At 43.7% G+C, this 27,843-nt stretch overlaps 1 protein-coding gene across 1 annotated transcript in view; it reads left to right on the top strand.

Annotated features, from left to right (window-relative positions):
- Positions 1 to 27,843, top strand: part of EXO1 (exonuclease 1) — a 210,435-nt gene that overhangs the window by 161,365 nt on the left and 21,227 nt on the right. Inside the window, exon 12 of the mRNA XM_069234279.1 lies at positions 10,284 to 10,385. Coding sequence (XP_069090380.1) covers positions 10,284 to 10,385 — 102 coding nt within the window. The remainder of the gene's footprint in view (positions 1 to 10,283; positions 10,386 to 27,843) is intronic.

The raw sequence follows: 27,843 nt of genomic DNA, 5'->3' as shown, positions 1-27,843 counted from the left end.
CATCACACAGAAATCGGATGGTACCTACAGATTTTGTGTGGACTTACGGACTCAGAATATAGTAACGGATAACTTTCCACTTCCCAGTATCAATGTACTCATTTTAATGCTTGGGAGTATTTCTCCAAGTTAGACTTAAGGGGTGCATATCACCAGATAAGGCTACATGATGATTCTAAACAACTTACAGCATTTATAACAACTGGAGGGGTGTCCCAATTTACTAGAATGCCTTTTGGATTTGCATCGCCAACAGGAGTATTTCAAAGGATGATTGGCCAAATTTGAAGGGGATCGAGGGTGTTGTATATTTTCAAGATGACATGTTGATTTTTTCAGATACTATTGAAAACCATAACACACTTCTCCAAAGGGTGTTTGATAGGATAATTGAAGCTGGACTAACGCTTATGAAAGAAAAATGTACATTTTGTGTTCAAGTGGAGTATCTGGGGTACACATTGTCTTTGTCTGGAGTGAGGCCGAAGCGAGACTTATTAGAAGCGATAAGGAAGGTGCCACATCCTTCAGATAAAGATCAGTTAAGATCTTTTCTATGTCTTATTGAATTCTGTTCAAAATTTGTGAAAACTTTGCAGAGAAAACAGAGTATGAAGAAATTGTTAAGGAAAGAATGGTAGTTTGAGTGGATGGATGACCAACAGAAGGCTTTTGAGGGCATAAAAATGAAATATGTTCAGCAGGAATTTTGGCTTCATTTGATACTAAATGCACGCCTATAATAACGGTGGATGCTAGTGCAGTGGGGTTGGGAGGTGTACTGGTGCAGAAGCATGGGGATGGTGAGAAAACAGTAGCGTTTGCTTCATGCTCATTGAAATATACTGAACACAACTATGCTGTCATAGAAAGTGAGGCATTAGCGGCGGCATGGGCTGTGGAATATTTCAGAATGTATGTATGGGGGTCACCAATAATAATTTGCACAGATCACAAGCCGCTAGTAAGAGTTTTGGTATTAGGTGGAACTGGGAAGGTGTCGGCAAGATTGGCTAGGTTGGCAGCACGCTTGCAGGAATTCCAGTATGCAGTGGCGTATATCCCGGGGTGGAAGAATATCCAAATGGATGGGTTGTCAAGGTCACCTTCAGCATAGCGTGAGGTAGACAGGGATATGGTTGAAGCAAGTGAAGGTGAGGATGTGGACACCACTATAGAGGATGTTATGGAGTGGGCTCAGGGAGCAGTGAAGAAAAAAACTTTGGGCAATTGCATCGACAGAGATGCAGTGTTGCAACAAGTCATGGCATTAATGATCAAGGGGAGAAGGAGAGTATGGTGCCGTCTTCAGTGAGGCCATATTTGAAGGTAATAGATGAGTTAGTGCTGTGTGTGACAAAGTCATGGTTAGAGGCTACAGGATAGTGCCACCTGAAGAGTTGAGATACTTATTTAAAATTGCACATGAAGGACATTTGGGTTAAACTTTAACAAAGAAAAGATTGAGAGAACATTTTTGGTGGCCAGGTATGGATCAGAATGTGAATGATTGGGTGGAACGGCGTGATGACTGCAAGGAAGGGGGAAAAAGATTGACAGTGGGAGAGCAAGCATGATAGGTGATATAGGTGACCCAGGCATCCCGTGGCACGCGGTTTGCTTAGATTTTATAGGACCTTTGGGGAAAGTGAGTTGTGATTTGAGATATGCCTTATTGATGATTGATGTCCATAGCAGGTGGTTAGTTGTGAAGTTCATGTGTGATGTCACTAGAGTACGATCAGGATACTAGAAGAAGTGTTCAAGGAGGAGGGATACCCATGTAAAATGGTTACTGACAATGGAACTCAGTTGGTGTCTGAGGAAATGACTAGATAACTGGAACGTAGTGGGATTTATCATAGGTGCACCTCATTGTATAATCCACAAGCAAATGGTATGGTGGAAAGGGCTAACTGCATGGTGAAAGGGGTGGTCCAAATGGCCATAGCAAAAAGGGGAAATGTAAGGAAGATGGTGTGCGACTTGGTATGGGCATTTCATACGACCAGTAATGGTTCAATAGGAAACATACCTTTTGAGGTGATGAGAGGGAGGAAAGTGAACACGAAAATGTGTCCAGCCTGGATGAAGAAGGTGATGGGTCAAGGAGATGTAGCTAAGGAGCAAAGAGAGAAGGGAAGCAGAGGAGATGGGGGACAAAGAGAACAAAATTGAAATTAGGGACATAATAAAAGTGGAACTTGGTAGGATTAATGGTGGGCTAACCAAATCTCGAGGCCATACAAGGTGGAAGAGGTACATGAGTCATTCATAGTTATGGAGCAAAGTGGACTATGCTTAGGGTAGTGCTGTATGAGAAAGGGAAGGATGGAAGTATGATAAGAGGAGAGGGTGTAGGCAGGCTAAAGTGCAGTGGGTTTGTGTTGATGGATGATAGAGAGTTGTTAGGTGGGGAGGAGAAGGAACGAGGTACATTGTCTAGCGCTGAAGAACAATCAAATAGAATAAGAAGTGTTAGACCTAGAGTGTCACCCAAGTATTTGATGGACTATGTGTGTTGATCTATCAAGTGTTTATTGTTGATATTCATCTTCTGTAAGGAAAATTGATTTATTGATTGTAAATGGAAAGGATATGTTGTGATGTATAACTGGAATGCTGAACCAGGCTCGGCATTCCAAGATGCTGTGAGCGTTCTCTCTCCGGTCAGTTGGCCGTTGGCTGGTGGCTGGAGAGGGAGCACTGACGGCGCTGACACAAATTATAATAAGCACGGCTGTTTAACATATGACCAGCAAGGAGAGTCTTCTGTTCATAACATTTGGACTGCGCGCAGTCAGATAATTTGTATTATCAGGAGCCAAATAGTGTAATTGGAGGATACCATGCTAGATTTATTGTTGTGTTTTGTGAGACACAGTGAGGTCAAGTTAGCTCATGTGCTGTGGCATTTTCATTTCAGGACAACACAGTGCTTCTTCTCTGTATTTCACATCACCCTGTTTCGTGGTTGATGGCTCAATTAGATGGAAGGAGGGGGTGTACATACCTTGTGGTCTTACTGAGCATGTGTAGGAAATGGATGATGTGGTTCTGCTGTAACATAATGTATCTCTGAACGTTCACCATGTCAGTGACCCAGTAGGAGCTCAAGTGTGCACCCTCACTTGCACTACTTCAACAAAGTGGCAGCTACCATGATTTTGAAAATGAACAATATGTGTCTTTACAAATAGTCGTGTAGTAGAGAACATTTATTTTATTTGTTCCTCCAACTTTATAGCGGATTATTCCCACAAAGATGCACGATCATGGTCTCCACTAAAAACTAGAGGTGTCACTGCCTGTTAAGTTTCAATTAATATTAACACTTTCGGCCTGACTGCCTTTTGATGCATATAAAAGACAAAAGACTTGCATTAAAAAGTAAAATAGAAGGGGTTAACAGTATAAAAACTGTATACGAACAGCAGCAGTGAAATATAACATATTCTAAGACAGATGCTCCTCAGTACTGGAAGCAAAATACCTTAATGTGGTCAGTGTAGCGGGTTACTTAAGGCAGCTTTTCCTGAAATGCTCAAAATCTGCTACATTTTGGTTGAAAACTATGAATGAAAAAATAACTTTTCACCAAAGAAGGTTGACGGAATGAGTGGAAAATACATTAAATACAAAGCTGAGATTGGCTTCAGGAAGGGCTAAGGCAGCTATAATCATAAGTGGCCTCTTGTTAAAAGAAAATCTTCTTAAAAATAAATGGTAAGTGCTTCGTTTGCAACCTTTAATAATGTTAAATGTTGACTTGTTCCAAACCTTATTGTATGTCTCGTACCACCTATAACTGAGATCAGCGTTATGTTTAAACAATGGCAAATATTTAATCTTAAGGACGCCCAAGGGTTCCTTTTTTGTTATTATTGGGTTCCTTTTTTGGTAATATTGCTCATAAAGGTACAGGGTTCCTTATTGCATTGATTAAGGGCCATCATTATTTGTCATTATTTGGTAGCATGTAAGATTTAAGGCACTGAGAGAAAACAGAAGATTTCAGGATTTTCTGGCTTGATTTCAAAGTTTTAAAATTAAAATCAAATCCCTGTATCAATGGTCTTTTTTCACAGGGGCGTAGCCATCAGAAGTGTGGCTGGTGCACTGGAAACGTAGCCCAGACTTAAGGGGGCTCCAACGTTCCCAGTGCATACCGCAGTCATTTAACAGGCCGTTAACTCTGTTCTTTAGGTTGAGCATAGCAGCGCGCAAGCGCTGCTTTGATGACGTACTGGTATGTATCGGGGCTTTTCAACCACTCCCATCACTATCACTCGTTCGTGGGCTTGCCTTTCAAAAATGCTTTCTTTTCGTTGGTAACTTGTTTACTTTGGCGCTTTTTAGGGCAGTTTTGTTACCGCCTGGGACATCGACCCTGTTACATGGATAATTGCACTTTTGGCAATAACTTTGACTTCAATCAAACTTCTTTTTTCCTTTTGTCTGTCTCCTTCACACTTACGTCAGCGCTTTGAATTGCCTTGCTTATGTCAACTGTTTTACTTTTTATTTTCAGTTTGTGTGTAAAGAAATGTCCAGTTAGTAATTTTCAATGCAAATAGTTCTAACTCGAACAAACGTAAGACTCATTGCATTGCAAATGTTTGTTTAGAGTGCAGCTTAGGGCCTCCCTCTGCTTGTTTTCCCTTCCTGGGGAGAGAGAGGCCCTGGGGGTATCACAGCGAATAAGACAAGCATTGGCATAGCCAATAGGTCTCACCTTTGGGGCCTCTTAAGTGTTTAGTAATGCTGAACATTATCCAGGGTGCTGTGTGATGCCAGGGATTGAAGAGCTATACGATTATTACACACTGTGTACCCTTTATAAACAGTAGCTGTCTGCAAATGGTCTGAGTTACCAATGAATTTCTTGGCAAGTGTGTGCCACAAAGATCATAGTACACGCATGAAACAACTTTTTTTTTAGGGCTTTCTTCACAATTATCAGCATCATGTCCAGAACAGTCCACTGTTCTTACTTCCTGCGTTGATCTCTCCATGGGCATATTCGTGGGCAACCTAATTCCATCCTATAGCTGAAATAATTGGAGCATTATTCTCCCTCACCCCAAGTCATGTAGCTACTTCTATTGTGCCAACCTAGTTCATTAGCACAGGCGCACTTGGGTGCTTTAAAGTGAAAAGAGGAGAGTATCTACACACAGAAGAACAGATGGAAAGTCGGGGATGAATGAGCACTGAGATTTACAGGAACAGAAAAATTATATTTTCTACACTTTTGTGTACCACAGTCTGCAGTTTCTCTGATCTCTAGGCGTTGATAAGAGTTGTTAATGATGACGAGGGCCACTGGGATTATGCAGCAGGGAGAGGCATTTTATGTTGTGTGGTTGACTAAGTTATACAGCAAGAAAAGACAAATTACGCAGCATAATTAGGGACATCTTGTGGTAGCTTTTGTTTGACATTTTACTGGGGTTAACACTGGGCAAAGGTTTCACCTTGTTTCTACTATTTTAACACCCAAAACCAGCAATAAGCAAGAGGGTTTGCCATATTTGTAGTAACCTTTCATCCGTTTGAGCTAGAAATATATATTTTTTTTAAACATTTACAGTTTATGTAGCAGGTGATGGATTTTGTGGCAAATGCAGCACACCTATCATTATACAAACACGTCAGAGCGCACAGTCGCAGAATTCCAGTGACCCTGATGATGACCCAACTCAAAGGTACTCATTTTATTGACCTTAAAAGTATTGAATGCTGAGGTACACAAGCAAGATTTAAACCAGTAACCTTCACTTTACTTACAGATGTCTACATTGGATGTGTTTAATCCACTCAGCTGTCTTACATTTTATACTAACACACAGATACATGTATAGATTGACAGAGGCACACACCTGGGACAGTCAAAGACTTAAATACACACCTAACAGTGTGCTACTGTCAGAGACCACTGGTCAGGGAGAGCACATTTATAAAATGAGTTAAAGAGACAATGTTGAATAAAGATAAACTGTGATACAAACATGCATTCACAAAGGCTCGTGATAGTCTGACAGAGAGGTATCGAGGGAAAACACACACATGGAGAAACTCACAGAGACAGACAGACAGTCAAGGAAAGACACTGACATCTACAGACCCATGTTCAGACCCTCACCATGGCGAACCCAGAGAGCAGTGCTAAAGTGCAAACTGGAAGTCTTGAGCTTGGTGCGGCTCAGGTAGATGTAGGAAAGTGGCATCTTTCTTGGCATGTTACCCCCAATTTCTGCCTGTTTGTCAGTGTGTTTTGCCTGTCTCACTGGGACCCTGTGAGCCAGGACCCCAGTGCTCATATTTTGTGGCCTATATGTGTTGTCAGTATGCTTGATTGTGTTACTTAAGTTCTGCTAACCAGAACTCCAGTGCTTACGCTCTCTCTACTTACTAAATTTATCACTACACTTTAGTGACTCCATATTCCAATTCTGATTGGCACACTGGACCCCCCCTTATGATTCCATAGTATATGGTACCTAGGTACCCAGGACATTGGGGTTCCAGGAGATCCTTATGGGCTGCAGCATTTCTTTTGCCACCCATAAGGAGCTGGCCCAAAGCAAATGGTGGTATCACCTACCTTACCTGTAGACTGTATTGTATTGTATTGTAGTATTTATAGAGCACCTTCGGCCGTAGCATTGAAGCGCTAGGGAGGAAAGGACTGTAAATCAGGGGAAACCAGTTCGAGGCTGGGAACCACAGGGAACAAGTGGGGAGACCTACTGCCTAATGTGAACAGGTTTTAAGTTGCGGAAATATGTCTCCTCCAGTCTAATATGGGATGGAAGAATATTCCATAGTTTTGCAGCGACTACGGAAAAGGCTACGTCCCCCCCATCGAGCCCGGTGGCAGCGGGGTACAGAGATCAGTTGCGAATTTGCCGATCTAAGCTGACTGCTCATCATATAGGGCTGTAAAACAGAGCTCAGATAAGAGCAGCCCTCCTGGTGATAGGTTTTATATGTAAGGCACAGTGTTTTGAATTTGATCCATTTTTCAATAGGTAGCCAGTGGAGCCGTTTAAGGCTCCCACTCGCAGAAGTATTGGTGGGTAGATCCAAAAGAAGGCGAGCCACCGCGTTCTGAATAAGCTGAAGTCTACGAAGGGCGGCCTTGCTAATATTCAGCATGAGAGCATTACAATAGTCTAATTTAGAGATGACCAGGGCTAAGATAACCGTAGATTTAAGTTCCTCCTGAAGAAACGGAAATATTTTCTTTAGCATTTTCATAGACCAATAACATGATCTAACCATCTGATTGACTTGTTGCTCAAAAGACAGAGTTCTGTCGAATGTGATACCTAGGTTCCTGACCGACGAACACGGGGCTGGGCAAACGTTGCAAGATGAAGGCCACCAGCGTGAGCTCCATGGACTAGCGTCCATGCCCAAAAATAGAATTTCAGTCTTGTCTCCATTCATTTTGAGCCAATTATGGCTCATCCAGCTATTGATCCTATGCATGCAGTCATGAAATCTGTCACCTCCTCCCAATTCTGATTCACAGGAATGATTAACTGAGTATCGTCAGCGTAGGATACCACTAGGAAGCCAAAAGAGCGAACTAGTTTGGCCAGTGGAGCGACATAAAGATTGAACAGAGTAGGGCTAAGCGATGACCCTTGTGGAACACCACAGGGGAGTTGGAAAGGTCTAGCCTTAAAATCGCCACAACTCACCGTAATAGATCTGTCTGTCAGCAAAGATTTCAGGCTATCGTACGCCTTGCCTCTTACTCCAGCCTGATAGAGCTCCTGGAGCAGGAGATGAGGTGATAAGGTCTCAAACACTGTGGAAAGATCCAATAAGACAAGGATGACTCCTTCTCCCATATCCACCTTTCTCAGAATAATGTCAGCAGTGGATAACAGGGCAGACTCAGTGCTGTGAGCTTGGCGGAACCTGTGTTGAAAAGGGTCAAGAGCGCCACTTGCCTGGAGAAAAGCAGCCAGTTCAATATTAAGATGTTTTTCTAATATCTTGGCCGTGGTGGGTAACAGGGAGATAGGGCGTAGACAGTCTCTTAGGTAATAACCTAGAGGCCTCAGGTTGGGCTGAGGTAGTTTAAGACCCATGCATCCATGCTGGGTATCCCTGAGGAATTGCTTCCTCCCATTTCAGGTGAAATGAAATAGCAAAGGAAAGAAAAAGGCCTGAAATCTCAGGAACCCTCTCCACCAACAGGTAAATAGGGTATCAAAGAATCCCTTCCCCACCCTACCACTAAAGATACAATTCCTGTGGTGGGAGAAACTTCTCCTGGGGTGGAACTTACCACAGCTGGACCCCCAGAGGTAAAAGTACCTCCCTGTGGAACCACTAAACCATATGTACAAAATTGCACCACTTTAGGAAATTTGAAGCAACCCTCCAGCCATACCAGAGAAACTTTAGTGCGCAGCCCTACACCACCTCTGAACACTTATGACAGCAGCCCGGTCCTAGTGTGGAACGTATAGGACAGCAGCCCTGCCCTGCTCCAATCAAAGAGAAACAGCAACCCTATTCTCTCTTTCAGCCATATTGACAAACATTTTGTCCAGCTATGGCTATGGCTTTACTGAGACCGCATCCCTGTCTGGCATTATCTTTCTTAGGACCGCAACCCTGTCTTGACATAGGCCCAGTGGATACATCCCACTGCCCAACTTTAAAACTTATAAAGAGAGACTCTGAGAATTTACACTGGCACTGTTTTCTAGGTAAAAAATCTCCAAACAGGATGGTTTGCATCCCCTGTAGGAAAATAACCATATAGTGGATGATAAAGGGAGCAACCACTCTATTACAGATCTACTCTCCACTTATCACCACTTAGACAATAAAGTCTCAACTGGCCTAGGTTAACCTTATTGTCTTTTGTTTGGGGGGGCAGGTGGGAGGTTATGTGAGAAAGTAGACTCTTTCTAGCATGGTTACCTCCATTTTTGGCCTGTTTGTCAGTGTGGTTTTACTGTCTCACTGGGATCCTGCTAGCCAGGACCCCAGCGCTCATAGTTTAAAACCCTGTTTGTCAGTGTGTTTTGCCTGTCTCACTAGAATCCTGCTAGCCAGGACCCCAGTGCTCATAGTTTATGGCCTATGTGTGTTGTCAGTATGCTTAACTGTCTCACTGAAGTTCTGCTTACCAGAACTCCAGTGCTTATGCTCTCTCTACTTATCAAATGTGTCACTACACTTTAGTGACTCCATATTCCAATTCTGATTGGCACAGTGGACCCCCCCTCCCGATAAGTCTCTAGTATATGGTACCTAGGTACCCAGGGCATTGGGGTTCCAGGATATCCTGAAGGGCTGCAGCATTTCTTTTGCCACCCACAAGGACCTCATGCAAACCTTTCTTCAGGACTGCCACTGCAGCCTGAGTGAAATAGTGCACACACTATTTCACAGCCATTTTCACTGCACCAAGGTAACTTATAAGTCACTTGTACGTCTAACCTTCATGTACCCCTTCCTCCCACTATTAGCCCACCCATTAGCCCTTTGCCCCTCCCACCAGCCCCTTACCCCTCCCACCCATCAGCCCTTTTCCCCCACCCTTCCACCTATCAGCCCTTTCCCCCACCCTCCCACCCATCACCTCTTTTCTTCCTTCCTCCCTCGAGCCCTTTGCACCACCCGTGAGCCCTTTTCACTGTCCTACCTACCACCTGTGAGCCCTTTTCACTGCCCTCCATACCACCCGGGGGCTCCTTTTCACTGCCATTCCTACCACCCTTGAGCCCTTTTCACTGCCCTCCCTACCACCCTTGAGCCCTTTTCACTGCTCTCCCTACCACCCGTGAGCCCTTATCACAGCCCTACCACCCTTTTCACTGCCCTCCCTACCACCTGTGAGCCCTTATCACAGTCCTACCACCCTTTTCACTGCCCTCCCTCCTACCCATGAGCCCTTTTCACTGCCCTTTAGCCATATTCTCCTCCTTCTCTGCCATCCTTTCACTCTAGTGTTTTGGGAGCCTCATCAGGGTGGAGGAGCGATAGCATCAGGTGAAGTTATATTTATAAAGTTTTTTTTTTTTTTTTTTTTTACAGAATGCCTGTCAACTGTTAATGCTGTTTAGCCATTTTACTAATTATGTTTTAAGGATCCTTACTTCAACAGTACTGCCTCTGCAGGGAACTGGATCACATATAACTCATTTTTCAACAAAATGTCATTCATGTGAATCATATGTAATTCGACATATTTTTAATTGCGTCTCACAATTTAAATGCTGATGTAATCATATTTGTTTGTTTTGAAGGATTCAGGCTGTAGCCCAGACCACCCCGTTAATAGCAGGTTAAGCTTCCCAACCGTAGTCACAGACGTTAAAGAAACCGTCAGCTCTGGCCCAAAAGGCAAGGTAAGTTAACATTGCTACAACAGTACTAATGTGTCATAGCAGTAATTGGTGCTATATTATGTTTATACTCTGAAACTCTGACAATGAAAAGTCCAAGTAGATTTTTTACAATAACACATTCCTGCTTAGAAAGTGTGCAGCTTATTATGCAGTGTTGTGGGGTGCTTCCATAGTACAGCTGGACTTTGATTAAAGTCCCAGCAGCCATCTGTTGCACATCTTTCGACACAGAACGTAGGATCTGGGAAAGCTGAACAAGTTTAAAGAAGATCCTTTCAATTTCAGAGTTAGTTTGACTGATACCAGGCATCTAAAAGGCACGAACCAACCACTGTGAGCCTCCTAAGATCACCAGGAACAAGACTTATGTTCAAGAGAGAAGGATATATTTTTGCCCTGTATCACAGAATGTATTTGTGCATTAATTCTATTCTTGGGGTCCTAGTACACCACTGATTTGTGACCACATTGTCATCTGATGTTAGAAGGACAAAACGTGTTTAGGCTAGAGCAGGCAGCTTGGTTAGCCCACGGCATTATTTTTGAATGAATGAATCATTTGATGTGTATAGTTAATTAAACATTTTACAAAAAATGAGACACACAACTTACACTTGTTACATATGCCATGACAAAAAGCATTGATTTAAAACAATAAAATAGATGAGTGAAAATCGCAATAAAATGAAACCCTAAATTACAGTCAAGGTTTAAAGTTAAAATCTGAATCTATTAAAACTCATAACCGTACACAAAAGGAAATAAAACATATTTGTAAACTATTTTTCATCAGCCATGAGCAGTTTCTCTTCAGATTCTGTGAACTGATTGCAGATTATCAACCCAGAGACAAATATTTAGTGTCTGTCTGCAACTGAGAATCCGTCGACAATTTAAGTGATTCTGCAGCCATTGTTTATGCTCATTCAACAGAGAGGGACGGGCAGAGTATAAGTAGGATAGGCTCAGACCTTGTAGGTTCACAGTCCGTAACTTTTTTTTTGTGGGATTTCAGTACCTGGTGCTGAATATAATTGATGGTCAAAAAGACACCAAATCGGAAACTGGTATTTGATTAACTTCATTTTGTATTGTGCTGAAATACTTTCACTTACATATGGGTCTCTAGAGTGATGAGTCAGGAAAATTTATCAACATCCAACTGTGAGTGCCTTTGCTAGAAGTCTTTATCTTCCAGGAATGGGATACATTTGAAGGATTCATTTGGTTTAGATCTGAAGGAAGTGGAACTTATTTGCTTGTTCTAATGCTTAATAGAGTTTGAGAGATCTAAGGCTGAATGTAAATTCCTGTTCCAAGGATTTGACCTTCCATCTCGCAATTTTGCATGCTCTGTCCACATAAAGTATTTTAACCGCGGGGCAAATACACTTTTCAGTTTTTGACTCATTTTGACAAGGGCAGGTGACTGAGCCAAAGACTGTTTATACAGGTTAAATTCAAATCTAATTTAGGTTTTTAAAGTAGAAGTTAGCATCCTGAATAGTGCTCTATATGCATTACATTGAAATATATCCAGGGTTTCAGTGAACTTCCAAGACTTACACTCCTAAGTTAATCAAGCATGAATTTGCTTTTAACCACCCTCAATAAAAATTGTAATGAAGGTATATTAGGTTTCCTTGCTAGTGTGTTAAAAGCATACCCAAGGGAGTGATCTTGTGACTTTACTTATACAGTATGAAGGGGGAAGCTTCCTCTTTCATCCGAGAGAATCCTGAGGTACTCAGGGACACATTCCAATTTACTACAATTCAAGAGGCATGTGCCTGGCCATAGCTGTATGACCTCTGTCTTAGATGTGTTGAGCTTCAATCCATTGTGATCTACCTATTAATGGGGGCTGCTAACATGGCGGTAAGCCTGTATCATAGGCACGTAATTGGAATCTGAAGTTCTGGACTTTTAGAAGAGGTCATAAGTAGGTGGAGGTTAATTATAAAATGAGACGGCTGCACAGGGGTTGGAGGGGGATCCCATAGTTATCCAGGCCCTTTGACAATTTAAAAGATCCCATTTTAGGTTGATGGTAGCAGCAGGAAAAACAAAAAAGCTGAGCTGTGGAAAGTCACAGCACTACACCTTCACCGGGTCCTACTGCTCTGTGACCCCACCATCTCACAGAACAGTCTCAACAGAGAAAGGAGTGCTATCAAATCACAGTAGGGCACCTAGGTAATTCAATTATATGGCTAAAAACTAGGACATCATTTAGTTCATTGAGATGGTAAGTTTTTCACTCAGTCCATAGACAAACGATGTCCTAGTGAGATTGATGGTAGTAACACTGTCAAAAGGATTTGTAGCCAACCAAGAGGCTTCTTAGGTTCCAAGGAATGTGATTGGAAGATTTTCTCCCAAAATAATGGTATCTTTGTCCCTATACCGTTCTGATGTAAAATGTGGTTAACATCTTGAGCCTGGCACAATATATTTGGATGTCTCACAGCTCTTCATTGCTCACCAAGGCAATTGCACCATGTTCAAGGCAAAAACAGAAGAATATGTGATTGTTCACTGTCAATCCTACCTCAAGACACTGTTGCCCAGTCCTGTCCTATAAGGCCCATGGCCCTGCAGAGACATAACGGGCTTCTGTCTTCCATTTGAACTACTAGATGATGAAGGAAAGTGTAATAATGTACTGTATCAAAAATTATAGCAGAATGCTGATCTCCTAACGAGACCAGCGATGGGCATTATTGGCAAGTTGTGTGTAGTTATGGGCTGATGTCACAGATATGCCTCATTTTAGTACATAGCCTTCCTGATGCTTAGTGCAGCTTCTTACTAGGTTGAATTGTCAGCTTGCAGCATGTGCTTACATGTTAGCACTCATTGAAAGAAATGGCTCAAATCATCTCTTTGCACGAGGCCTATGATCAGGTGATGTATCTCGTTTAGTTTGTGTTTTTAGTCAAATTTCCCAGGAAGAAAGGGGGACTTACCTGTAACATCCAGTCTTCTTGATGGGTATTATTATGTCCTAAACACTAATACCTCTTTACAGAATTTGGAATGTGTTTTCACCTGAGAAATGAATATCAATGGTATAAAAAAGGGTTTTCTAAAAGCTATATTTTACCTTTTAATACAAGTGTGCATGTTTATAAATGCATGTTTAAAGGAAAGATTTGGTGTATGGCTGGATGAGACACACTTTGAAGATGGCCATCTTTTTCAGATCTCCTGTACCAGAATCTCGTGGACCCTAAAGCAGGTTATTCAGTCCAGTATGGGAGATATTAGGCAAAGAACATCCTGTCCCATCTGCAGAAAGACGGAGCTCCTAAATATTAGCCTAACGCAGAGTCTAACATGGGGTTGCAATCTTTGGCAAGACCCTGCCTGTGGCCCTTCTGATGTGTTATTCATGCCCAGATAGTGCCAGCAAGGATGTGAGTGTTGAGATGGAGGCAGAAATGAAAACCCTTGAGTCCCATTCTGGAGCCAGAACCTCTCGAAAATGCAGCTGGCTGTGGTCCTGAAGCAATCTAGTGGATGAAGGTCGCCCACTAGTTGCAGTAACAGTGCACAAGCTATGGCATAACTGAGTATGCCATTCAATGTCGACCAGAGCCATCTGTTCATTCAATACACAAAAAGGCCTTTGAGGTGAGGAAGCCTTCAAGCGATACCTGCTTATAGCAGAAAAACAGGTTAAGAAAATGTTGTGTAAAAAGAAAGGAGGAGGCTATGACTTTTTTTCTTTCCACCAGGCCAGTATTCTCAAAAAGAGTCCCCCTTTGTAGACTTGTGGGATGAACAGAAACTTAATAAAGAAAAAGGAAAGCACTGATGAGTTCATTAGTAGCTATGCATACACGTAGTAACCCAGTTCAGTCAGTATTGCTCTAGGGTTCAAATCAGCTTTGTTAAGCTATTGGGGAACCAAATACCACCCTCGCATATTTTTTGTCTGGGTTGACAGACCTCAAACAATATGGCTTATCAGCCTAGAAGACCCATTTTTAGAATCTGAAACACAATAGGCAGTTTTCACAAACACATGTGCTGTAGGCTCTCGTCCTCATTAATCTAATCAAGGCAATGAAGACAGTGGTGGAGGAAATTGTGGAGACATGACTGGAAACTGTAGAGTTACGCTTACCTTCAGAAACAGAGAGCATAGGATTGGGTCAGGCTGTACTGTTTGTGAGATCTTCTGCCAGTAAAAATCTAATATAAAAGAATTGGGGGGGGGGGGGGGTTTCAGAGTTTTATCGCGGTGGAGCTATTGCCAATTTTCTGCAGAGACACTACTAAAAAGAAATGTAGCTGCAAGCAGTCAGGGAAGAACTTTGTGATATCCACTATAAACGAACCTGCCAGGGGGATGGGTATGCACAAATTATACAAAGCCACACATATATCCCTTAAGAGAACCCAAAAGGTAGTTATTGATCGCCCTGACTGACTACTCCAAAGGTTAGCTGAGGTGTTAGGCTCTGTGCCCATGAAGCTGGAAAAGACTCAGATATGGGGATGTTCGAGGAACATGATTGTGGGAGGCTGGCTCAGTTTACGGTGTACTCCTATGGTGTGGCACCCTATAATGTGTCCAGGCAACCCTTAGAAATAATGAATAGGTGTCCAGATAGCAGAAGCTCTCTAGGGGTAACTGAGGCGAGCAGCTAGACCTTATCCAGGAGGTATGTAAAGCACTTGCAATACCACAGTAGTCAATGTCTTAGTAACAAGAAAAAAAACATGCACATCTTGCAAAAATAAAGGATACTTCATGACAGCACTACTACAAAACTGACATTGATATATCTTCCTTTGATGACATTACATGCAATTATACACATAAAACAACCATCAGAAAAGCATAGATATATACAAGGCCCTAGGGGAGCGCCAAACCATACACTAAAAAAGTGGAATGTGGAAATGGGACTCCAGCCAAGGTAAGTGTGGTGGTTAGGTAGGGGCTGGGGATAGTTAGGAACACCAGAGGTAGGTACAGTACGTGACCCCAGCAACCAGGAGTAAGTCAGTTACCCACCCAGTTGTCCTATAGGCTAACACAAAGAGTAGTGGTTGCAGTTTGTGGAATTCAGGACCCTTCCCAGTAGACCCTGAGGAAATCAGCAGGCAAAAGGATGGAGGGAGGGTGCCCCTACCCCAGGATACCCAGAAAACCGGAGTACCTACACCAGGGATCCAGATGCAGAGGGGCGAATGATCTCCTCTGAAGACTGTGGATGCCTCAGGTTGTCCAGCTGCTGTCACGACCTGTGTACCAGGCCGGTGGAACCTAGGGACAGATTCCGGACGTGGAAGACCTGTATCGGAAGGGGACAGAATCCTGCACCAAAGGAGGTGCCCAGATGGTGTAGGTGGCAATGCCCACCCTCCTGAACATGAGGTTCCTGCAAATTGGTGGAAGAAAAAGTCCAGCTGCGGGGTCCAGGGGCTGCTGAAGATCCCAGGAGTTGCCTACTAACTGTGCCTTGATGGACGCCGGATTGCAGGTGGTCAGTAGCCAGCCAGGTCACCAACAAGCACTAGCAAGTGCAAATAGAAGTTGCTGAAGGTTTCGCGGAGTTTTGGGGACCAGCAAGGACCAGGAGACTCACCCAGGAGGGGGAGTCAGAGCTGGCCCTCAGCACACAGGAAGGACAGCAGAAGTAGATTAAGCCCCCACAAGTGCTGAACACAAGGAGGCCTTACCAGCCCAGCAAAACAGAAGTCCTACGTTGCAGGAGTTGCAGGACAGGAGCCGGAGCTTCTTGGAGCCTGAAGATCTCCCAGAGGAAGAGTCCAAAAACCTTGGCAAGTGCAACAGTTGCAGGGCACAGGGGTGTGCTGGTCCAGTGGCAGGAGCAAGGGCCTACAGTCTCCCAACTTGGATAGAAGACCAGCAGGACCCAGAGGAGGCCACAGACTCACCGCCTATGAAGCAGGATCCTCGGACGTCCAGGGACATTAGTCCCCACCAACCAGTCAACATTGCCTTGAGGTGCCTGTGGTTGCATGTGAGTGACTCGACTCCAAGGGAGATTACTTCTTGCTTCCTGGTGCAAACAGAGTCCTTGAGACCCCGGAGGATGCACCGCCTTGGATGTTGCAGAATTCTTGCAGTATCTGGAGAAAAAATGTTGCAGTGGGAGCCTTCCCACCAGAAGCAGACTTGTTTGGTTCCAGACGAAGACCATCAACGGTTCTAGAAGCTAGGGGCAGAAGATATGTTGCAGAGAATTCCTTGTAGAGTCTTGCTTGACGAATCTTAGGACCCACCCTTGAGGGACCAGATAAACAACTCTAAAAGGGAGTTAGTGAATCTCTGCAGTGACCCACGTATCATAGGGGATCAGGTTCATCTTCTACCTGGCCTAACCAACCAGGTGCTCCTAGGGGCCTCTGCACATCTTATTTTCAAGATGGCAGAATCAAGTGTCCACCTGGCAGAGCTCTGGGCACCTCCCTAAAGGACGAGCTTGATTGGGGGGGGGCCCTCCCCTCTCCTTTGTGTAGTTTCGTTCCAGAGGGGGAACTGGGGCTCCTGAACTAGTGCAAACCGGATTATGCAAGTAGGGCACCAAATGTGCCCTTCAAAGCAGTCTGGTGGCGCTCAGAGGCCACCCCAGCCCTTAGACACCTAATACACAGGGAGAGCTGGACCTCGTAAGGCTATACAGGAAGAACTGGGGGATACCCTAGGGAACCCCCAGAGTACATGGTGGCATGCAACTAACACTGGAATCGGTGTGGTTGCAGGATTCCAATATGTTTGATGCCAAACATGCCTATGTTCGCAGTTGGCATTATGTAGTTGCACCACTCGTGTTGACCAATGTCCACTACATACCTTAAGATGGCTTCCCCGCAATTACAAAATCCAGGAATTGGCCTGTAGGGCTATCCTGCTCATGCAGGGGCATCCCCAGAGAGATTGCACCCTGCCCTTAGGCTGAAGGGCCTACCAGACGGTTGACTTATAATGTCTAAGTACAGTGGTTAGGTTTAGCAGTGAAAGTGTGCATGCACCCTTTCACGCAGGCTACAAAGGCAGGCCTGAAGTCAAAGTTTACATAAGCTCCTATGAGTGTCATAATATATGCTGCAGCCCATAGGAGACCCCTGGTGCACTAGTGCCCTGGGTACCTAGGTACCATGTACTGTGAACTTACAGGGGTGCACTAGTATGCCACTTGTGGGTGTGAAAAGTAACAGACGACTACATTAAGGGGAGATAGCACTGTTACTGAGGTCCTGGTTAGCAGGATCCCAGTGAATTACAGTCCAAACACACAGATATCAGGCAAAAAGTGTGGGTAACTATGCCAGAAAGATGGCACTTTCCTACAATGATTATGTAATAGAGATTTCTAGTTTATTTACAATATGTTTTGCCACTTATTCCACCACGCATTTTCCTCTTTTCACCTTTGTCTCTTTGACAGGACTCTGGTATGTACATTTTTTCATAAGCCAAGTAATATTTAATAAAACGAAAACATGTGATGAGTGGTGCCAGGTGACAATGTTATATTGCTATGAGAAGGAAGGAGCTAGAAACTCATTACAGATTTGTTTTTGTTTTCATTAGTTCACTACTGTGATTTGCAATATATATGTCTACAATTAAAAAGAACAGAAAATTAAAAAATAATTTATAAACAACTGGAACAACATTCCTAACAACCTATTTTTTAGGTTCCCTCTTTCAGAGAAAAAAATTAAAAACCTTCCAAAAGCACATACAGCCTTGCATAGAGGGGACTCTACTCCAGTGCATAAGGCAGCCAAGGAGTTCTACTGCTCCAGTTAGCAGCATAATGTTACTTGGTCTCTCATTTCTTTGACAACCTACTGAGGAATATATGGTTGAACACTAACAAACGAGCTTCCGTTTACTTGGCTCTGTCAGATAGGAAAGAAAGTTGTTTGAGTTTAGAAGGGCCAGTTGTTAAGGAGAACTGATGTCACAGATGAGCAATTGTTTCTCCTGCATCCAAGGATATTCATTGATGTGCATGTATACTGAATAGAACAGTAAGAATCCTCACTGCTACAAAGTGAGGTACGGTTCTGACCCAAATGTACAAAACTACTGAAATTCTCCAGTTATGGTATGCCACACGCACTTTAATTGAAGTCTGCCACCATGTTTAACTCTTGCGTTATTACCAGAGTTTGCAGTGGCCTTTGCAAATGACTGTTTTATGCATAGTGGCTGGCTTGAGTTTCGGTATGTATTGCATGCAATATCTGGCGAACTTCAGTGTTTTTGCTTGAAAAAAAGTTTCCATTAAGAGCTAAAAATGGAGAAAACACATTTTTCACTGCCCTTGCTTTGCACTTCAAACTTAAAAAAAAAAAAAAAACAAGCAAAGACACAAAAAGAGGTACGAACTAATCAAAGGGGAAGTGGTGCCCCAATGACACCTTTCCTAACCTGTTAATCTTTATGATTTTTAAAAGAACTCAAACCTGCTAGAGGCATGCTTTATCATCGAGTCCGCGCCCAGAACACCTACTTCGTCCAGGTGGTCTCTACCTCCCAAAAGAGGGAGCACTTCTAAGGGGAGTAAAATTGTGAGATCTGTGTTCAGATAAAATTACCTCTAGTAACTGGGAAGGGGTTTTTTATTAAGTCTCAACTCTTACTAGGGTGAGATTGAACATAGATGTAATGTCATGTGGGAAAAAATTAGGAACCCTGGCATCATCCAAGCAGCGGTCTACAAGTTTCAGACACTTCAGCTTTCACAGGGTCCTGTGGCTTTCCCCAGGACCTTAAACTAACAGACCCCTATGTTATATCGTCTCTGTGTTTGCTATTTGCAATGTAATTAATTCGTGACATAGCACGCATGCACTCATGCATTACACACATTTACATACTACTATTAGCCTTGAGGAAAGTACAGAAATAGGAGCGAACTCTGACCACGTGCATGCAGGTTCAGTAATTTGTGTTTAAAGCAGCCTCTTAAATGATAAAATACAGTTATTGTTTTAAATTAAACTGACAAACCACTGAAGTCCACAAGTTAGGATTGGCTCCGCAATCCATAACTCTGAAAACAGCCTTTCAAACCAAAACTCGCAGTTCATGACCAGAACGGTACATTACCTCTATTTTTAAAAGTATTTCAGAAATGTATTTTTTTTTAATATATATATATATATATATATATATATATATATATATATAAACACTCCACTTCTATGAAAGTATTCCCTTTGTTGCTGTGATCAGTGGGAGTTGGCTGCTCACTGGAGCCAAACATGTTGCAGGTGGCCATGCAGTGCATAGATGTTACAAGAGCAAGCTCTTTTATTAAGGTTGTTTTGATATTTTTGAGGAGATTTCGATTTTTTGGTGTGTTTTTTAACTGTATTTTCTTGTAACTGTGGTTGCAAACAGCCACTTGTAAACTTTAAGATTTTATTTTGTTTTGATGTAATTTCTTGTAATGGTCTTTGTAAGAAAGCTGGCCTGATGTGTGGTGGTACCTAAAGTACTTACACCTCACACCAGGTCCAGGTATCCCCTCTTAGTGAAGTGTAGGCAATGTCTAGAAGCCAGGCTCTCTAAAAGTTGCTGTGGATAAGCAGCTAAGGCTTATCTAGGAGACTTGCAGAGCTCATGCAAAACCACTGTAGTCACACAGCACTTACACACATGAAAGAAAACACAGTACCACAAAATACTAGAAGGGTAACCCTCCAATAGGAGGTAAGTCATACACTAATTATATACACTAGTACACAGCAATAGGCATAGAAAAAGGTTATAAAACAGTGTAAATGCAGTTAGACAACAGTAACCCTTGGGGGAGCCCGAAACATATACTAAAAAAAAAAAAAAGGAAATGCGAACACAGGACCCCGACCTAGGTAAGTGGAACGTGTAGAAGGAAGCTGGGAAAACTAGAAAACCACAAAGGTAAGTAACAAAGTATCCCCCCAGAGACCAGGAAAGCAGGAGTTAATCACCAGAATTTACCCAAACCACCAAAAAGGAAGGAAAAGAAAAGAAGATACACAGACAAGACTGCAAGAAACCAACGGTGGATTCATGGAGAGGAAGAACTGTGGAGAGAGGAGTCCAAGTCCAAGAGTCACACTTGAGTCCAGGAGGAGTAGGAGCTACTACCCACCCAGATGTACTTGTAGGAGTTGGTCGACTGTGATGAGGTCAGCACTGGAGCCGGAGGAGCGTTCCTGAGGGATGCAGAAGATGGCCCCAGCTGGAAGGAAGATTGCAGACTGGTGTTGGTGCATGAATTCCACAAACAAGCCCTGGCAAAGGCAAATATTGCGGTTTGCGGAAAGTGATGCTGCCAGGGACCAGCAAGGCCCAGGAGGACTTCACCCAGAAGGGGGAGTCAGAGGACCCTCAGTGACACAGAGCCCACAGGAGCAAAGGCAGCACCCACAGGAAGGGGGCACAAGTGTTGGAGAAGAGCTCACGCAGCACGACTGAAGAAGGGTCCCACGCTGCAGAAGAACCACACGGAGGGCTGTACGTTGCAGGAAGCAGTGCTGGGGGCTGGAGCTACACGTAGCCTGAGGAGCCTTTGGAGGAGATGCAAACAGGCCTTGGCAGCTGCAAGAGATGCAGTTCATGAAGGTACTGTGCTGCGTGGGAAGGGTAAGGGCTAACCTCCACCAAAGTTGGACAGCTGGCAGAGAGGACCAGGAGGACTACTCCGGACCACCACCCGTGATGCAGGATCCATGCAGCTCAGGATGAGAGGAGACCCACGCAGCCAGTCGTCGTTGCAGATGGTGCCTGCGAATGCAGAGGAGTGACACCTTAATTCCAAGGGAGATTCCTTCTTCCTTCTCGTGCACACTGAAGACTTTCTGCCCTCAGAGAATGCACAGCGGGGAAATGTTGCAGAAGCTGGAAGGAGCCGTGGAAACAATGTTGCAAGCAGAGTCTTCTTTGTGGATGCAGTCTGTCGGTTCCTCGAGGGTCCACTCGCAGTTCCAGTGGCTAGAAGTCAAAGTGGAGGTTGCAGAGGAGCCCTGCTGGAATTTTGCAAGCCGAATCTGAGGACCCACCCAAGAGAGAAACTCTAAATAGCCCTGAAAGGGGGATTGGTCAGCTAGCCAAGTGCCTTGCCTCGCCACTCAGATGCTCCCAGAGGTCCCTGCCAACCTTGGATTCAAGATGGCAGAACCCAGGGAACCTCTGGAGGAGCTCTGGGCACCACCCCTGGGGTGGTGATGGACAGGGGAGTGGTCACTCCCCTTTACATTGTCCTGTTTCAGGCCAGAGCAGGGACAGGGGATCCCTGAACCGGTGTGGACTGGTTTATGCACGGAGGGCACCAAATGTGCTCTTCAAAGCATACTAGCGGCTTGGGGAAGCTATCCCTCCCAAGCCAGTCGCACCTATTACCTCCCTCTCCCAAAGGTAATCCTCTGTTCTGCCTTCCTGAGCTTGATTAGATCAAGCAGCAAGAGGGCAAAAACCTGTCTAAGGGGTGGCGGCAGCTTGGGCTGCCTGGGAAACACTAGAAAACTGGTAGTAGCAATGCTGAGGGACCTCTAAGGAGCCCCCAGAGTGGATGGAATCATACTTCCAATACTTGCAACAGTATTGGGGTATGATTCCAACAGGCTGGATACCAAACATGCCTAGGTTCGGAGCTATCATTATGTAGCTAGACATAAGTAGTAACCTATGTCCAATGCACGTATAAAATGGCATCCCTACACTCAAGGTCCAGGAAAATGGAACTGGAGTTTGTGAGGGCACATCTGCTAGTGCAGGGGTGCCCTCACACACAGGTACTTGCACCCTGCCCTCTAGGCTAGGAGGGCCTGCTATAGGGGTTACTTACAGTGACCGGGTAGTGAGAGGGTGCATGCACCCTTTCACTCAGACTGCAATGGCAGGCCTGCAGAACATTTTGCATGGGCTCCCCATGGGTGACATAATACATGCTGCAGCCCATGGTGATCCCCTGGTACCGCAATGCCCTGGTACCTCGGTATCATATATTAAAGACTTACATGGGGGAACCAATATGCCAAATGTGGTGAGAAAAAGGTAGTCAACAAGTTTTAATGGAGAGCGCATAACCCCTGGGGTCCTGGTTAGCAGGATCCAAGTGGACACAGTCAAACACACTGACAACAGGCAGAACATGGGTGTAACCATGGCAAGAAAGAGGGTACTTTCCTACAGACTTCCATTTTGTATCTTCTCATTTCCAATCCTGGGATTGGTATCTCTGCAGAAGATGTTGGTTTTACGGTCTGCGTTGCAGTGCAAAGCTGCTGAAATGGGGTTTACTGGCTTCCTTTTCCTGCATCCACTCTCCACAAACATGTTGCAGTTTTTCTGTTTTCTGTGCAGCTGCTGTTTGTTTTATTTCCTGTTTTTCTACGAACTTGACAGTCCTTTTCGTCCTTTGACCCCAGATGTCAATATCGAAGTCCTCCTAAAGGAGTAGATTCACTTTTTTCCCTGTTCAGTTGTTGTTCACACAGCTTGCACGTGGCCCTTTTCGTTTTTCTCTCCGATGGATTTGTGGGGGGGAAATCTCCACAAAGGAGTCCTTTGAGGATATACATGTTTGCATAATTTTTCGCAATCGAGTGAATTTAAATTAAGTGAATTTCTCACGTAATTTGAAGCACGAGACTAGGGGTGCACATCACAAGGCCTTGAATTTAAAGCTATTAATTTCACCCCAAGAACGTGTTTTAACTTTTACCGTGATGCAGCTGCGTGTGTTACTGACCATGTACCCCAAATTGTCTACGTTTAAAGCAGTTGTTACCACTCGCATTTCAACAACGGTTTTATTTGATACTCGCCGTTTTAGCCGTTCAAACTGCTGTATACCGCATGATGTAGCAAATCCCTCTGTATAACTATATATTTTATTACCTTCAGGATCTTTGTATGAAGGAGGTCACTTTCGAGGTCGTGGTCGATTTTAAAATCTAAAAACTGGTTATTGATCAGAATGTATAGTTCAAGAATGCCTGTTGTGTGTGTGTTTGTGTTTATTTTTATTTTTAGTATTTTTTACAGTAGTGACTGCTCTTAATTGGCCTGTCATTGCTAAATCGCTATTCAGCACAAGTAACCTGGAGCTCTGCAGCGCGTATAGTAATTGAGTAATCCACGTATCCCTCTGTAGTGGGTGCCTCAAGAATATTCCAATACCGATTTTGTGCTGAAAGCCAGTCAGCTTCTAATGTGCTAAACGTCAGGTTTAGATTGAAGTTTCCCGTTATGATGACCGGCTCCCTCATACGAAGTTAGCAACGCTGTCAAATAATCCATCTCTTTTTGGCATGATACGATTTTGCTTTACCTGCGTTTGTGTGTGTGTTAACATTCAGGCTTAACCGTTGAGAGAAGCATTGTCTTGACTTTTTCAACCTTGTCACAAACTGCAGGGGATACCTCTTCTATGTTTGTGGTTTACCATTAAGAAATTACAAATTGCTGTATTGTAGAGATCGGTATTTTCCAATGTGCTAAAAGATCTTTTTTGTGTAAAACCGAGTTTGGACTTTACCTCACGTGCCCAAGTGACTATAGTGTGCTCAAATCTTGCTCCTGTGACTGGGCGTTAAGGGCCAAAAATCTATACTAGCGATTGCTGTATCGCCCAGCGATTTTGATAGTGGGGAGGCCTTCAGTATTATGTTGTCTTGACTAAACATTTTAAATAAGACTTGTACTGTGTTATGAAATATAATGCTGCCTCCTTTTTAGATGGCCTTGTCAATGTCCCACTGGACAGTGTTGGTTATTAGTTGATTGGTATCGCAACTTATTTCCATGTCGGTTGGCTCAATAGCGCATGTCACCAGTCCTTGAACTATGCACAGGTCTGGGCACAGTCAAGCAATCTTCTGGCACGTACTCAAGTTGGACATCATGGGTCTGCCTCTTTTTGTCCGTTTTCGATTCATTCTGGAGTGGAAGGGTTTAGCGCATTTGCCACTAAATCCAGCATCTCATGCATAATCTTCAGATTTAAATTGGCTCTACCTCAGACGGATCAACAGTTACTAAAAAGTAGCAGCAGGTGTTGTGCAGCAGAAGACCCTTCGCAAAGGCAGACTGGTCACCTTTCTGTTGCTTATATTTGTATTTGGGTGTCAAAGTGGTACTGAAGAAGTGAAACCTTTGCCCTGAAATGTTAACATGTGTAAAAATGCAAAAATGAAGTAGTACTAACAGTGTGTGACACTTTACATTACATTATTTGCCTTTTTTCTGTATAATTTAGTCAACCCTGCCGCATAACTTAGTTGTCCTCTGGCAAATAATTCCAGTGGTCCTGATAATACCTTACTATCCAGCCTTTTAAGATCAGACCTATTGACCCCCCCCCTACACCCCCGACCCACCAGTATAATTCCAAATATCAAAAAACTGCTCTTCAGCGAAGACTATGTACTTTGATCACATAACCTTTGCTACTGGTCTTTTTACAACTGTGCATCCCAGTGCCAATATTGTTTTCAAATTTTAATATACCTGCTGTACTACAGTTCAGCATAACCTACATACTTGAAGTTGACCTGTAAGTGGATTGCAGCCCATTAGACGCAAGGAAATCCTCTATCGAAAGATGCTCGCCTCCTGATAAGCAAGACTTTGGTGCTGACATACTACTTGAATGCAGCATCATTTGTATTTGTTTTTGTATTTTTTATACACTATTTTTAAAACTCAGTCTAACCATTGTGTCTCAAAGGGCGCTGCAAGTTACTTAAAATGCGTATCTCAGTAAATAAAAAATATAGCATAGGGAGCCAAAGTATATTAGGGTGACAGAGTGAGTGATTTGCAAATTCTTCTAGCAAGTCTTCATTACTTAGTTGTTTCCTCCAACATGATTGGATTGATGAGGCTAGATTAAGGATATATAAGAGAGTTCAAAAGTTATGCTTAATTTACGTTTTACTTTTGCTGATTATTTGAGTCTTTGCCAGAGATTGTCTTGTTTGTAGCCATCTTAACCTGCTGTGGTTAAGCATGAGTTGAGGATTCTTTTGGGAGGCAGTGATTTTGAGTAGACTGACTACAGGGAGTGCAGAATTATTAGGCAAATTAGTATTTTGACCCCATCATCCTCTTTATGCATGTTGTCTTACTCCAAGCTGTATAGGCTCGAAAGCCTACTACCAATTAAGCATATTAGGTGATGTGCATCTCTGTAATGAGAAGGGGTGTGGTCTAATGACATCAACACCCTGTATCAGGTGTGCATAATTATTAGGCAACTTCCTTTCCTTTGGCAAAATGGGTCAAAAGAAGGACTTGACAGGCTCAGAAAAGTCAAAAATAGTGAGATATCTTGCAGAGGGATGCAGCACTCTTAAAATTGCAAAGCTTCTGAAGCGTGATCATCGAACAATCAAGCGTTTCATTCAAAATAGTCAACAGGGTCGCAAGAAGCGTGTGGAAAAACCAAGGCGCAAAATAACTGCCCATGAACTGAGAAAAGTCAAGCGTGCAGCTGCCACGATGCCACTTGCCACCAGTTTGGCCATATTTCAGAGCTGCAACATCACTGGAGTGCCCAAAAGCACAAGGTGTGCAATACTCAGAGACATGGCCAAGGTAAGAAAGGCTGAAAGACGACCACCACTGAACAAGACACACAAGCTGAAACGTCAAGACTGGGCCAAGAAATATCTCAAGACTGATTTTTCTAAGGTTTTATGGACTGATGAAATGAGAGTGAGTCTTGATGGGCCAGATGGATGGGCCCGTGGCTGGATTGGTAAAGGGCAGAGAGCTCCAGTCCGACTCAGACGCCAGCAAGGTGGAGGTGGAGTACTGGTTTGGGCTGGTATCATCAAAGATGAGCTTGTGGGGCCTTTTCGGGTTGAGGATGGAGTCAAGCTCAACTCCCAGTCCTACTGCCAGTTCCTGGAAGACACCTTCTTCAAGCAGTGGTACAGGAAGAAGTCTGCATCCTTCAAGAAAAACATGATTTTCATGCAGGACAATGCTCCATCACACGCGTCCAAGTACTCCACAGCGTGGCTGGCAAGAAAGAGTATAAAAGAAGGAAATCTAATGACATGGCCTCCTTGTTCACCTGATCTGAACCCCATTGAGAACCTGTGGTCCATCATCAAATGTGAGATTTACAAGGAGGGAAAACAGTACACCTCTCTGAACAGTGTCTGGGAGGCTGTGGTTGCTGCTGCACGCAATGTTGATGGTGAACAGATCAAAACACTGACAGAATCCATGGATGGCAGGCTTTTGAGTGTCCTTGCAAAGAAAGGTGGCTATATTGGTCACTGATTTGTTTTTGTTTTGTTTTTGAATGTCAGAAATGTATATTTGTGAATGTTGAGATGTTATATTGGTTTCACTGGTAATGATAAATAATTGAAATGGCTATATATTTTTTTTTGTTAAGTTGCCTAATAATTATGCACAGTGATAGTCACCTGCACACACAGATATCCCCCTAACATAGCTAAAACTAAAAACAAACTAAAAACTACTTCCAAAAATATTCAGTTTTGATATTAATGAGTTTTTTGGGTTCATTGAGAACATGGTTGTTGTTCAATAATAAAATTAATCCTCAAAAATACAACTTGCCTAATAATTCTGCACTCCCTGTACAGTTGACTTCCCTCCATCCAGATCTATCTGATAGAGACTTGTAGCCGCAGATTCCTCATCTTATAACTTTTCACAGGCATCGGACTGGATCCGGGCTTTTTTTGTGAGCAGTACACCTGCGCACTGATAGGTGGTGGTGTTCAGCTCCGCTTGGCGTGGTCTGTCGGAAGTGACATGTGCAGTGCCTCAATAGGCACTGCTCCAGCATGCTGACATCAGTTCTTTTCTTCCTGTGCCAGTCAGCAAAGATCCGGAGAGAGCTACCCCCAGTCACTTTTGACTGACCTTATCTGATCGAGACTTCTAGCCACAGATTCCTTACCTTAGAAGTATCTCCAGGTGTCAGACTGGATCTGGAATTTTTTGTTGTTGTGTACAGTACCCCTGTGCCCCTGTAGGTGGTGTCGTTCGGCTCACCATGTAAATGCTGGCGCGTTCCCTACCACACCACAGGATTGGGAATCCAAGAGGCTGGACACATTAGGCAAAACAAGTTTTCTCAGCCAGCCTTGTGCTGTGGTCCATGAACACTGTGTGCCTTTTGGACCGCTACTCCCGGGAACTTTGGTATTCTGTTGCACAGGTTCTACCTATGGTCCTGGAGGAAGCCCAGGCCATCTTCTTCCAAGATGTGGCAGACAGGAGAGGTGCAGCAAAGTTCGCAATCTGATGTGTGCTGGACAAGACTGACTTGCTAGGCAGAGTGATTTCTTTGTCAGTGGCCTTACAATGCCATGCCTGGCTCGGAGCGACTGGCTTTTCCTGGGATGTCCAAGCTTTGCTTACAGACATGCGCTCTGGTGTCTCCTGTCTCTTCAAGGACAAGCCGGACTTACTTCAAGGATA

This window comes from Pleurodeles waltl, chromosome 5 (assembly GCF_031143425.1).
Source record: "Pleurodeles waltl isolate 20211129_DDA chromosome 5, aPleWal1.hap1.20221129, whole genome shotgun sequence".
Taxonomy (NCBI): Eukaryota; Metazoa; Chordata; class Amphibia; order Caudata; family Salamandridae; genus Pleurodeles; species Pleurodeles waltl.
Note: the sequence above shows the minus strand (reverse complement) of the source record. Positions and strands in the feature narration are given on the sequence as shown.